The 14,078-nt window shown below is 43.0% G+C and overlaps 1 protein-coding gene across 1 annotated transcript in view; it reads right to left on the minus strand.

The window, feature by feature from the left end:
* LOC148514859 (protein-glutamine gamma-glutamyltransferase E-like) overlaps positions 1-13,560 on the minus strand; it is a 116,749-nt gene extending 103,189 nt beyond the window's left edge. Inside the window, exons 1-4 of the mRNA XM_088480767.1 lie at positions 13,431-13,560; positions 8,297-8,485; positions 6,445-6,660; positions 2,770-2,888 (exon numbers count right to left, since the gene is read on the minus strand). Of these exons, the coding sequence (XP_088336893.1) occupies positions 2,770-2,888; positions 6,445-6,660; positions 8,297-8,485; positions 13,431-13,560 (654 nt within the window). The remainder of the gene's footprint in view (positions 1-2,769; positions 2,889-6,444; positions 6,661-8,296; positions 8,486-13,430) is intronic.
* Between the last annotated feature and the right edge of the window lie 518 nt (positions 13,561-14,078).

Raw genomic sequence — 14,078 nt, forward strand, 5'->3', positions numbered from 1 at the left:
CATTGCATACTCCAGGGGTCCACGGAGGGTGAAGGGTATGTATCCGTTCCTCTTCAGTACCTCTCCACATTAACATTCTCTCCTGAATTGAGCATTGAGGTTACTTACCGGGTCTGGCAGCGCTGGTCTCCAGTGACGTGCGGTGAGGTAAATGGCTGGACAGCCACTTGCTAGTATCAGAGCCAGATTTACTGATACATATATGAACCCAAGGGTTCATCTGGGCATTATACAAAGGTGCAGCAGTATACTATATAGTGCTGGAAATTTGGTGTGTTATGATCAGTGATGTGTGGAAAAGGTAGATAGGGGAGGCAGTGCCTCACCTGCCATACACTTTTTGCTCCAGAGTTTTGACTATAAAAATTATTAGAATACAAAAAAGATATTTATAATATTTTCTTTACATTTTTGTTATCATTTTTATAGTCAAAACTCTGGAGTATACCTAAGTGTGACAGGAAAGGCTTTGCCTCACCTGCCTTATTTGACCGCACATCACTGCTGGTCTTCCCGGGCTGCCATGCTCCCATGGCGGCTGGGTTTCTGGCAGCGCCAGTCATGGTGACATGACGGTGGCCGATGCTTCTCCACTGCTGGCTTTCTCCTCTGTGTGTGGTGCAGGTGGGCATGACTCCCATCAGAGCACGCATGCCGCCCTTTTTAAAACTTAAAGGGGAAATGTGCGCCAAATGTGCGTCACGTTTGTCATCAAATTTGAAATCTCCTCCCTATAAAAATGGAGACTCTGAGCACTGACAGAGTATTAGGTCTCCTTTCCTAGCTCCAGCATTCCTGTCAGGGCCGCCATCAGGGGGGACTGCCGACACTGGAGTCCCGGGCCCGGTCACAGAGGGGGGCCCGCCCGCAATCCCAGTATCGAACGCAGGGAGGCTTCAGTACCTAAAAACCCCCCTGGCCGCTGATCCATCACCGCTGCTGAAGTGTCTCACTGGAGTTCAAAACAGTCTGTCAGTAGAGGAAGCTGCCGGCATGCGCGCCGTGCGGCAGCTCCTCGTAGCCACGGAGAGTGCAGAATGGGAGGAAGCTGATGCGTTGACACACAGCTCCTCCCAGGCAGTTTTCTGTGCGGTGGTGATTCCGGTCAATCACTGCACTCCAGTCTTCCTTCATCTGGACAGCTGCAGGTAAGGCATCTGCATCACCTTTATAACTTTGGCACATGTTGGGGGGAATAATCTGAACCAATAACTGTGTGTGTGTATGTATATGTATGTTTTTATATATACATACATACATACATACATACATACACAGTGTATATATATAATACACACACAGTATGTGTGTGTGTGTGTATATATATATATATATATAAAGAGAGAGGGAATTGGAGAAACAGTGTCACTCATGGGTCCTTTCATGTAAGACTTCAAACAACAAACAGTGTCTGAGCCCAAAGTTTCAGTCCATGTGGACTTTTAGCAAGAATGTTATTGATAAAAGTCCGGATGTACTGAAACAGTGGACACAGACACTGTTATTTGAAGTCTTAAATGAAAGTACCCATGGGTGACGCAGTTTCTCCAATTCCATCTGTCTGTCTTAAAAACCCCATTGCAAATCCTGCAATCTCGCTGCCCGCCCACTTCGCCACCCTTCCACATTCCTGCCATACACCCTGCCCCTAAAAAGACAGGAGCAGCGTCGCATGGGGAGTAGGTCCAGGAGCAACAAAAACAAGGTAAGTGTGGGGATGAAGAGACAGAAGGGGGCTGGACTAGAGACACACCAGAAGGGTGCAAGCTGGATAACCAAAAGGGTGACAGGGTGGAGAGACACAGAAGGGGTGCTGGCTGGGGAGACACAGAAGGGGGTCTCTCTGGAACTGCCTAGACTGCATAGTTGGAGTTGCACAAACACGGGAAGGGGGGCCCTGCCTGTTTTGGCAGTCCCGGGCCCCACAATTTCTGATGGCAGCCCTGATTCCTGTTCTAGCTTTTCTATTTCCATTTAACCTATTCCTGTTTTTTTTTCTTTTATTGTCCCTAAGGGGGCGTTGCCCTGCCTCCTCGCGATTATGCCATGCCCTCTTCCTCCAGCCCAGGCCAGCTCTTAGCAACCCTGGTCGCAATCAGCATCAGTTTTTGTAAAATTTTCCCTGTCCCTAGGAGTGAAAGTATGTTCCTCTTATTTGCTTTGCTCATAACTCTATGGGACCTATTCATCAATAAATATTTGCGGGATATCCCCTGAAAACACCCGTTTTTTGGGGGTACCCACAAATATGAAGTATCCCCCAAATGCATGTACAGGAAACTGCAGCAGGTATCGGCAATACCTGCTTCAGTCCTCCAAAATCGACTACAAAAGCAGCCCATAGGTTTCTATAAGGTTGCCAAATTTACGAAGCTCTGGAAATGCGATACATTTGGAGGTGGTAGCTAACACCACCTCCAGATGGCGTTAGGTATTGTAGCATATGGGCTACTTCATACAGGAGTTACCAGGAGAGGGATCTATAAGATTCCTCTCCAGCACTCTCCACTCACGCATACTTGGCAGTGCCCAGTTGCTGAAGGTGAAGTGATCAGAGCGCCTGCTCCTCCGGGTCTGTTTTTTAATACAATCGGGCAAACCTTAATTTCTTATTGCTGCGATAAGCGGCGATAATAAATTATAACTATCTGGTGTAAGACCCATAAGTAATAAATATGCCCCTAAATAAGGCCTATAATGTGGAAAGAAAAGGTAACAGCATGAGCATCATGATCCCATTGAATTATTTGTAATGTCACTTATTATTACCTGTCCGTAGTTCCAGGGGGCAGCAAATGGGTTTCTTGGTTCACCAATGAATATAAGACCAAACTCTGACAACACATATTCCTCCCTCTGAGCCTGGTCTGACAAATAAACAATATCACCTGAAAGGTAAAATGGAGACTGGGTGTTACCAGGACATGTCTGAGCTGTCCTTTTCATGTCTGTGGTATTTTATTGGCATGAATGCATACTGCATTACAAATATTAGCAAAAGGGTGTCATCTTGTCAGCACGGATAATTCTGTGACAACATACACTACATATGCATATTAAGTCTTGTATTAGCACATTCAAAATTGTTGGCACATGGACTCATTTCCTTAATCTGTCTTTAGGCAGAGAAGCGATGCTCAGCTCCCTTGGCACTTGTGGCCCGTGATGGTAAGCGTTATCTTACCGTATCTATGGGCCAGTCTCTAAGGTGTGATAGATCTCCCCCCAAGGGAAATATTTATTAAAGGCAGATAAGCCCTAAATCTGGTGAAAACAGGAGATAGGGCTTCTCCTTTAATTAACAAGCACTTGGCTAATGATAGCCATCATCAGATACTGTACCTAGGGGGATAGCTTCCCCAAACAAAGCATGGGGAAGCTATTTAACAAAGACAGCGGCAGAAGAAGTTCCGCCGGCTGGCTTCATATCACTATTGCCATCTCAGAATGGAAATAGCACAGGACCTCTTCTGGAAAAAAATAGTTTATTATTAAAATAAAGCATTTTTACCTTAGACATATATATTAAAATATTTTTTTTTTTTTTAACAAATTTTTATATTTTCTTTTTCCAAAATGTTTTCTTTATTTAAAGTGTAACTGGAAGTCCAAGTCTGTGCCTTCAGTGCATTGCATACCCGTGAACCAGCAAAGATGGTTCGTGCAGGCGGGACCAGGACTGTCCATACCTACTGTCGATAAGAGTACTCTCATAGCTGTCAGTCAGTATCACTGGGATGCTGAGTATTGCTTCATACTTCTCTTGTTAAATTTTGTCAGTCACCTTTCTATCACTGCGACAAGTGGCGCTAATGTAGAAAATCAACCTTATACAAGTTGATTGGTAAATAAATAACCCCCTAAATCATCATGGCCTTAGTACAAATGGGTTACTGTTTATGTCAATCTCAGATTCAAACTTAAGGTACTATAATATATTAGCATTATTAAATCCACCAAATTATAATTCCCTCTACCCTCTCAATAGTAAAACTTGTTTTAATCCATACTTCCCTACCCATCCATTCCAGTAGGACTAAGCAGTGTAACAACACTGCAGACCGTTTGCATGCGGACAGTTTGACCGGTCCGTGTGCCAGCTTTCCAAGTAGCTATGCATTTTTTGTGATACACTGCTGTGTGTTACATGAAAATCCGTCCTGGAGCTTAGTACAAATTAAAAATTATTTTCACATTATGTGGAGAGAGGAGTTGGTAGTAGGTTGCGTGTGAGATATATATATAATAGATATATAATATGTTTTCACTGAAGAACAGATGCAATTAACTAAATTACAGTGCAGTGTTTTGTTAATGATTATTTATTATATATCCCTTAAATGATTGGGAAACAGTTCATGTACTGACATAGCATGACAGTCTCTTGGTGTGATATTTGTGCTACTGTAGGAGTATTGGTTTGTGTCATAAATTTAACATAATGTGCTCCATTTGTTTGTGGGTTTACATTGCATTTCAGTTTTGTTATAATGACACCTACCAATCTGATGTGAAATGGCTTTTATAAAAAAAAAAAAAAAAAAATGCTGAGGCCTTTCAGAAGATTGACGCAGAAAGCTCCTTTATGGTTAATGTCAATATCAGGATATTCTTAGAAAACAACTCTACCAGGGATTCCAACAGATTTATCTGGCCTCTGTACTAGGGATGTGTGACAAAGCATGTATAGGCATGGCCTCACCCCATTGTGAATCCCTGGGTCTTCTGCAGAAGCTATGCGCTACTGTGTTCTAAAAGGGCCTGACCCTTGCAGACAGCCAGGGTTAGGTGCTTTGCACCCACCCTCTCTTGGCACCCCTGTCCTTTATTTGTTGTGTGCAGCTTTAGTCTATTGGCCATCAGAAGTGTGGGATCACATTGTTCTTAGTGTTGCCACCATCGTTACACGCAAACAATAGCATCTAACCAATGTCTGAGAACGATTCAATGGCGTTATCTTATGATGGCACGTTTGTGCATATGTGCAAAATAAAGAGATAGTTTGTGCATGGAGGAGCACAGCCACTGATGTTGTGGTGTATGCAGCAGGAATTAGATCACCAACATTGATGGTTACAAACCACCAGTAACCTATGGCCATGGCAGATAGTGTTGCCTAATAGAAGCCTATGGGCTTCTTTTTTTGGAGGATCCCTCCAAGGGTCCCCTGTGCATGCGCTGGCTGATGGATGCGCATGTGCAGAGGGACTGCAGGGTCATAAACCCGGATGTCCCTACACTGTAAAGTACAGCTCTTATCGGGATCTAAGCATCATTCATTACTAAACTCCGGTATACATGCAGTGATTGGCAGGATGCACTGCATTCAAAATGTGATGCTTGATGCATTCCGTCCCAGACCAGGCTCAGAGGTCTAGGGCTGGTTATTGAATTTTGAGGGCTGGGGACCCAATGCATATATTTTTTTTCAATTTAACTTTTGCTGCTACTAGCAGCATCTAAACTAGCGGCTTTGGGGAAGTGTGTAGGTAATATATCAAATTTTTAACTAGGCTTTTACTTTTAGGCTATTCTTGATTAATGAAATATTCTATAAGATTGTATCATTTAATAAACTGACATCCTGTCTGCCACTCTTGTGCTATTATGTTTATGGATGTGCTATATTCTTTTAAACTGCCTTGTGTTTGCGCTGCTGCTCTGTCGCTTAGTTTAGCCAGCCAGCTTGCTGCAGTCTTTGGCCAGGAATTGGTATGTAATGCCGGGGGACTAAATAAGCTTGAACTGTCAGGATTCCAACTGTTGCTGGTAAGTACCCTAACCCTCCCTTAGTGGTGCCTAACCTCCCCCCGATGGTGCCTAAACCTAACCCCTCCTCCCTGCACCCTAAACCTAACCCTCCCATGGTGGTGCCTAACCCTAAGTCCCCCCGGGAGTTCCCTAACTTAACCTTCCCCCCCGGGGCTAAGCGCTAACACTGCCTGGCTTATTTTAGTTCAGGAAGCCGTCTCTCTAGATTCCGGCATCGGGATTTAGATGGGCGTCGGGATTTCGACGCCTGTCTGTAGACCCGCGTCGGGATTTAGACACCAGGATTAAGTCAGATGGCTTCCCGGCCGTCAGCATCCCTTTGCCCAATATTGGTAACAACAATATTGTGAGCTGTGAGGTGGTCAAAATTGACTTGAAATGACTGGAAATGAAAGTTATTGATGTTAATAATACTGTAGAAATAAAGGTCCAAATTACATGATTTTACCTGTTTTTATAACTTTTTAAAGAATTCCAAAATGAAAAAATTTGAGAGTGGTTCAACCAAAACATGAAGAAGATTTTGAAACAAAACCAAAACAAGGGGGTCTGCGCCCATGTCTACTTTAGACTTTAGTTTTACTTCTACCATTATAAAACCGGTTTATATCTACAGGTTCTCCCTTCTGAACCTTTGCTGTACTTTATGAAAAGATGGACTTTGAATATTACCTGGAGCCCAAGGGTTGAAGAGCAGTATTAATTCTCCAATTCGTCTGCCACTTCCATTAGTCTGCACAGTTAGAGCATAACGTCCAATCACAGCATCACTTGGAGTGAAAAGAGTAATCTCTACGGAGGTAGAATGACTTGCTCTTCTTTGGGCTCCCCAGCTGTTCGTTGAAGACATGACGGAGTCCGAGAAACTATTTTCAAGGAGGGAGTTACCTGGCAGATATAAATGTTATACTTTGTGGTGTTATAGCTATATATTGTATGTTGTCAGCACAGAAAACATAGAGACTCTATTAATGGGGAATGATGAGTGGGACTCTGTGGGATAACTTGAGGAACTGCAGATTAGGATATTTCTTTGGATGTTGCCACCACATGTTTGTGCATAGCATTATTTTTGCATGTGACCACATTTTCATACGCATTTTGTGGCATTAGCGTAAACAAAAAAATTTACATTTTTTTATAAAAAAAACAAAAATCAGCTCACATTCATAAATATCTAAAATTCAATTTAAAAACCTACAGTGAGAAAATTGCAAAAGTGAGTCGCTAGAGTTATCTCCAAATTTAATTTGATCATTTGCAAACTGAATGTTAGGTTATTTCTGCATGTTTACAGCAAAATAAAGCATGAGATAATGGAGACATCTCCTGTATTCAGTACAAAACATGCGTACAGCAGCAGTCCTCAGAGTTCTCTATTTAACAAGTTCCGAAAAGCTGAGCTTGCATTTCTCTGTGGGGATAGGCCGGACGGAGAGGTATGTTTGGATCTCTGCCCAGTGGGCTGGAGTTCTTCCTTTCCCTCTTTGCATAATTTTTTGCTCTGCGTTTGTGGGGTCTGATTGCTGCTCATGTACAGTTGCACACCCCAGTCTGAATTTGGCAGCGTAGTGACAGTGAAAGTTATCACTAATAATCTTTCAAGTGCCGCAGTTTATTTCAGTGGACATCAAAGTGGGGATAATATTTTTTTACATGATTATCCCCGTTATGTACTAAATGTAACTTGCAGGGACAGCGGTAGCGCTAACCGCTGTCTATGCGCGTTACATACTGGGGGGTATTGGAGTAGTCTTTCACATGTTTGAAAGACTCCTTCTGGGAAACTGACACTGCGCATGCACCATACTTACCTACTCTCCCGAAAGTTGTGGGAAGCTCCCGAGAGTATCCGGATCTCCCGCATTCTGCCCACTTCCTAATGAAGTGAGCAGGATGGGGAGATGATTCCTGGGAATTAAGGCTCCGTATGGAGTGGGTGGAGCTAAATGATGCAAAAACACACAATTCGCAGCAGTTTGCCATGATGGGGTGGGGCCTAATGTCATAAAAGCCCCACCCACCCCCCAAAGTGCCCTGCTGTTTCTGCTCTCCTGGCATCTCCCAGGGAGCAGATTATATAAATGTCAGTAAGTATGGCATGCACACAGAGGACCTCATTCAGACCCGGTCGCAATCGCTGAGCGATCGCAACCGGGTCGATGTTAAGGCTGCACATGCGCAGCGGCCGCACTGCGCATGTGCAAGCCCCGGAGCGAGAGAGAGACTCTCTCTCCGGAGCTCACTACAAAAGGGCCGGCTGTCGATGTTGATCGACAGCTCGGCCCGTTTTGTAGGCGGGACGGGGGGTGGCTACACAAACGGGGGCGTTCCCAAGCGAACGCCTGCCGTTTTGTGGGCGGCCACACTGACATCAGCAGTGATGTCAATGGGGAGCTTCCTGCTCGATCAGTGAAAATACCCGTTTTTACAGCATTTTAGTAAAAATAATATTGATAAAGATACCCAATAGTCTCTAGAATGTTACTAAGTGTGTTAAGTGCACCTTATTACTTCTACTTACCACCTGCTGTAGTTACAAGACTAGTCGTGAACTGCAGCTGGTCTTCAGCTTTCAGAGGTGTATTAAAGGTCAGGGTGATGTTAATTTCCTGCCCCCTGCGTACAATCAGGTCATTGCTCATGTATGCGCTGCAGTTGTGAGCTGATTTATTAGCATTTATTTGAAGGTCGTAGTCGGTTATCTGTAGAGCTGCGACAAAAAAGCAAGATATGTGAATTTCATCTGTTTTCATATGATAATGGATTGTTTTGTTATTTGACATATTCCTATGATACTGTATATCCACAAAATGGTTTTAAACACAGTCATCATACATGATATCACCAGTGCCTCAATCTTCAGCAATGTCACTAGTTCCTACTGACATATATATATATATATATATATATATATATATATATAATCTAGCATATGGAAATATGACACATGTACTTGACTCACACTGTACCTCTGACTAGCACGTTGGCATAGTGTACATTGCTGTGAGCAGAAAGTGTGACACACAAACTGGAATCTCAGCACTTTTAATTTCCTTATGAATACGTTCCTTTGGTTTCTCATTAATAAGGAAACTATTAGGCTGAATCTGAGTCGGATGCAGCTGTGTATTTAGCCACAGACGTGTCTTTAGGCTAATACCATGGGCGATGATCTTTAAACTGAAATGCCCACTTGCTGCGGCACAAATCCATCTTGGAGTAGCTTTAGACGCATGAACAGTCGCGCAATCAAAACTTGCACTAGCCCTATGGCAGGCGCAGTTACTCTGGTCTGAACATGGTGTCTTCAGAGAGCGTTTCTGCATCTTTAGATGCAGCCGCTTGCAGCAATATGCACATGACAAGCCAACAACTAGCTAGTCACCTCCTGAGAATGCCTACTGAAATTCACTCTCCCTGCGACAAACTTGCTGAGCATCTCAGAGCAGTAACCATCGGAGCGTATAAGCAGTGCGACTCAGACGCATGTGGAGACTTAAAACATCATCCATTTGTGTGAAACATCGCCACAGTGTTCACCTCTACATCAGCCCTCTGTGTGTTCCGTGTGTGGATCAATGCAGACCAGCTGAACAGGTACATTTTAAGTAAGCATTAAGCAATTTCAGCATACACTTGTTCACTGATGATTCCTTGCTCGGTTTGAAGAAAAACAAACTACAGGAACTGAAATACTGAAACTAATCCACATGACATCAGACAATGTACCCTGAACTGTATTGTAAAAGTCACAGGGGCCTATTCATTATCAGATGCCATATGGCCCCCCTTGTTAAACGGCTCAAAGTGGCTTCTTTTCCTTGGTTATCTTGTCTTCATAGGAATTACATCGGCTTGAGTGAATCATTTTCTGGGTACAGTACATAATGTATGTAAGAAGTCTAGTTTATGTAACCTACTCCTCTCTGGCTTATCCCACTCTTGTCTTGCCAACCTTCAATCCTTCGCTGCCCATTTAATTTTCCTCTCTTGTAAGGGGAAGTGGGCGTCCTTATGTTAGGCTGTGATCGCAATGCGATTGCAAACATTTGCATTTCACTGCTGATATTAGCAACTGCGTGGCATGCGTATTAGCAGAATAGCGATCCTTGCTGAATCAGGCCCTATGTCCAGCAAAGTAGGAGAGTTATTACCCAGTTTTTGAAGTGCCATTTGGATCCTGCTGGCAAGAAGCTGTAGTGGTGCAGGGAGACGGTGAATCTGGGATGGTAAATGTTCTCCAATAAAATATGCTGGTCTGGAGATGGTAAAAGTCCACAGTGGGTGTCTTGTTTAAAGTGTCAGTGCAAGGGCTCACAGCATTTCAAATTGGAAGTAGCCACATTTTCCTCAGGATTATATAAGTTGGCATTGCATAGAGCTGCCTTTTATACCTCTAAGATTATAGCATGAATAAAAAGTGCATGTTCACCATTAACAAACCACATTGAAAAATATTGATATTGGTCTAAATTATAGAAGGCAATTTAACTACATAAGGTCATACAGCATTCACCTAGCCTCCCCCCGCCTTTAAATATTGCCCAAAAAATTCCTGTTTTCACTGTAGCCTACTGCCTCCCCTATCTCCTAACTCTCCAGAATCTGCACCCTACTGCTCCACATCCCACTGTCACTTTGTGTGTGCCTATTTAACTTTAGAATGTAAGCCTTTGCAGTCAGGATCCTCTATACTACAGTTCTTGCTATGTAAATATGCAATTCACATTTTGTAATTGTCGCATTATGTATTTATAATAAAATAAACTGTAGCCTTATAATTGTTCAACTTGTTCCTAGGGCTATAGAGAGCCGGCCTGGGTAAGGGGCGTGTACTAATCATGGGGCCCCTCCAGCAAGCCCAGGTAATTAGTACCCACTCCCCCCCTCTTGGCTTCCCTGCTTGTACCCACCATGTGCTCTGCCTATATACAGCACTACAGAGCCCTTGTGGTGCCATATAATTGAAAGATAATATTAAAGCCTAAAGGCCTGATTCAGGTTAGGATGGATTTACAAATCTGCACGCAAGCAGCTTTGCCATTCCGTCCTTGCAATTATAGTAATGCAGCAGGACGCAACACGCCTCATGCATACAGGCTTGAACTGGGCTGCCGGGGGATTGGGTAATTCCCCAGTAGGCCCAACTGCATTGTGGCCACGCTCCATTCCGTGAGGGGGTGGTGCTTAGCGGGCCGCAAACGGAAGGGTATGCTGCCGTCATAGGCAGTGCCAAGAAGAGCCAGGGCAATGGAAGTCATACTAAACAAAACTGTTGTCATGCAGTGTAGGGACCACCAGTGTCAGAGAAGCCGTCATGTTGGCCTGGTGGCTTACCATGTACAACAAATATCTCTGAATTTCTATTACCATATAGTTTTCAAGTATTGTAGCAGTTACAATTTAATGTGCTGGGGGAAACCCCCCTTTCTGTTTTTTTGTTTTGTTTAGTATGACCGCTCCCTTTCATGCACCTGAAGAGTATTGCATAATTGATTTGAGCAGCTTCCACTTTGCTATGTTTGCTGTTTTGAGAGGCATAGATGGAACCAGCATTTGGAGGGCATGCTGATACCTATAGTGCTAATTGGAGGTTGATGGGTGACTCCTAGGTTAGCTGGCTCTCAATTTGGATGTATTTCTGTATGTGCCTTTACAATGAGGCTTTACAATAGACAATTACATGGCCCAGAGTGGGTACTGTTATCATGCAGTGTAGGGCCACCAGTATCATAGAAGCCGAGAAGTTGGCCTGGTGGCTTATCGTGTATTTGCAAATGCATGCAACAAATATCTCTGAATTTGTATTACAATACAGTTTTCAAGTATTTTTACAGGTATAATTTAGTGTGCTGGGGGACGTCTGAGGGAAATCCCCCTTTCTGTTTTTTTGTTTAGTATGAGCCCTCCCTTTCATGCACCTGAGGAGTATTGCCTTATTGATTTGAACAGCTTCCACTTTGTTACAGTTGATAATGTCACTTTAAAATATTGTGACTTTAGATATACTCTTCATTGCTGTATTTTCTGCCATAAATAATAATAGCAAAGACAAAGTACAATATTTAAACATTAATTATATGCACATTTTTTAATTTCATGCAGTTTTTTTTTTAAAAAAGGTTACCCTACTTATAAAATATGATCATCCATCTTTTAATACCCGGTACAATTGTACCATCTGTTTTAATTGTCAAACTTGACCCTCATCCCACTATGTTACGTGCTTTCTTTATTGGCTCATTCTACTGACAGTACTTTTTAAAAATGTTCCTCATAACAAGTTGGGCAAGAGGAATAAGTTAGGGGGTACAACTGCTATGAAGCCCTCAGGTGAATTGGGCCTGAGTTCCCTGTGAAAGCCCCAATGTATGTGAGTTTTCTTTATCATTGGGCTACAAATGCGGAGGCTTACCAAATTTCTGCTATGTATGAAGGCTACAAGTGTCTAGTTATGTCTCTGAAGTTGGGTCTTCTTCTTATGGAACTTAGGGGCCTGTTTATCAGTGTGTAGTAATAAGTCTGGTTTCTGGTGATACAAATCACCTATATAGTCACTATCTATCAATAAAATATTAAATGTAATACATAATCACAAATAAAAATAGATATTTTTTTCAATTAATATAATTAATCAATTTGTACACATAAAAAATATGTTTTATTCAAAGAATTGCCACCTTAACAGAACAAGAACTGTGGTGGTTTTCATGGTTCTTGTTAAATAGGCTTTTACATGTGTGCATATTGAAGCTATCACTTGTGACACTCATACTAGGTTATCATCTACAGCGACCCCTTGATGTATAGGGCTTTTCACCCTTTAAAAAATGGACCTCTTATTGTAATGAGCATATGGATGTGGTATATGAGTAAGACATTCACTAGGTCAACATTCAGAATGTCGACATGGATTGAATGTTGACATTGTGAATATTGACAGTCTCAATGTCGATACTGCAATAATGTCGACACATGCCGATATGTTCAAAATGTAAAAATTAATACACTGCCGCCAAGAGCGGCCATGGGCCTGGCTACTTCTGGAGGTGTGGCCAAATTCAGGAAGGCTCCCCAACCCTTTTGGTGCCCCTGCAAACATAATGTCTACATTTTATCAATGTCAATAAGTTGAATGTCAACATGTTGCATGTCAACATTATAAACATGTCAATATTGTGGACGAATTGTCAACATTTAGAACCATTCAACACTATAGACATGGTGAAAGTCAACAATATGACTGCATACCAAGCAAATTGTTTAATTAAAAAGTTTTTATCTTTTGGTAAAAATTCTGTTTAACTTTAGATAGTTGGACATTAAATAAGTTTGGAAAGGTAAGACAATAAGAAATTATTTATCATCGGTATGTATCAAAAAACTCTGCTCCACATACTACCAGCTGGTTTATACCACCTCATATTTGCAAGGTGAATCGTGAGTACTCGCAAAGGCAGTGGATGGTTTTATTTGAAGTTGGAGAGAAAACAGAAGATTTTTGAATCCAGATGTCTTGCTATTCTTTCCATACAACTATGCATGCATGCTAAAGACGCTAACAAATGCCAGGAAATTTCTGCATGGTTCTCTACTAACCAAAGCTTAATAACACCCTTATGTCAGGGCTCAGACGGGGATCGGCTCTCACTTACCGTCCCGCCGGCTTCCTCGGTCGAGCGGCTTGGCCGGCGGCATTGGAGAAGCTGAGTATTCTCCCTGCATGCAGTGGTCTGCGGGTGGTCCGGTGTTGGGGATTGCATGTCCTGACATGGGCGCAGCCATGACAGTCGGCCCATGTGACAGTATCTTCATCTCTGGATAGGTGAGTGGTCAGCTGATGCTGTGCACCTATCACAGGGTTCCCCTGGGTATATAATTTGCCCACAGGTTACAGGAAGTTGCCTGAACAACGGTTGTCTACTAGTGCCTTAGTTGAGTTCCCAGTCCATTTTCTTGATCCATCGCGTCAGCAGCAGTGTGTTACCATATCTACCTGTGTGCCTCCTGTCTCTGGTGATTCTCCGTGCAGCAGTGTGTTACCATCTCTACCTGCTCCGTGCAGCAGTGTGTTACCACCTCCACCTGTGTGCCCGAACGTCTCTGGTAATTCTCCAGTGCAGCAGTGTGTTACTACCTCCACCTGTGTGTCTGAACATCTCTGGTGAATTCTCTGTGCAGCAGTGTGTTTCCACCTCCACCTGTGTGCCCAAACGTCTCTGGTGACCCCCTGTGCAACCGTGAGTTACATCTCTACATGTGTATCTAATATTTCTAGTGATCTCCGTGTCAAGAGTTTAAAC

Source organism: Taudactylus pleione, unplaced genomic scaffold (assembly GCF_031769625.1).
Source record: "Taudactylus pleione unplaced genomic scaffold, aTauple2 ptg000256l, whole genome shotgun sequence".
Classification (NCBI taxonomy): domain Eukaryota; kingdom Metazoa; phylum Chordata; class Amphibia; order Anura; family Myobatrachidae; genus Taudactylus; species Taudactylus pleione.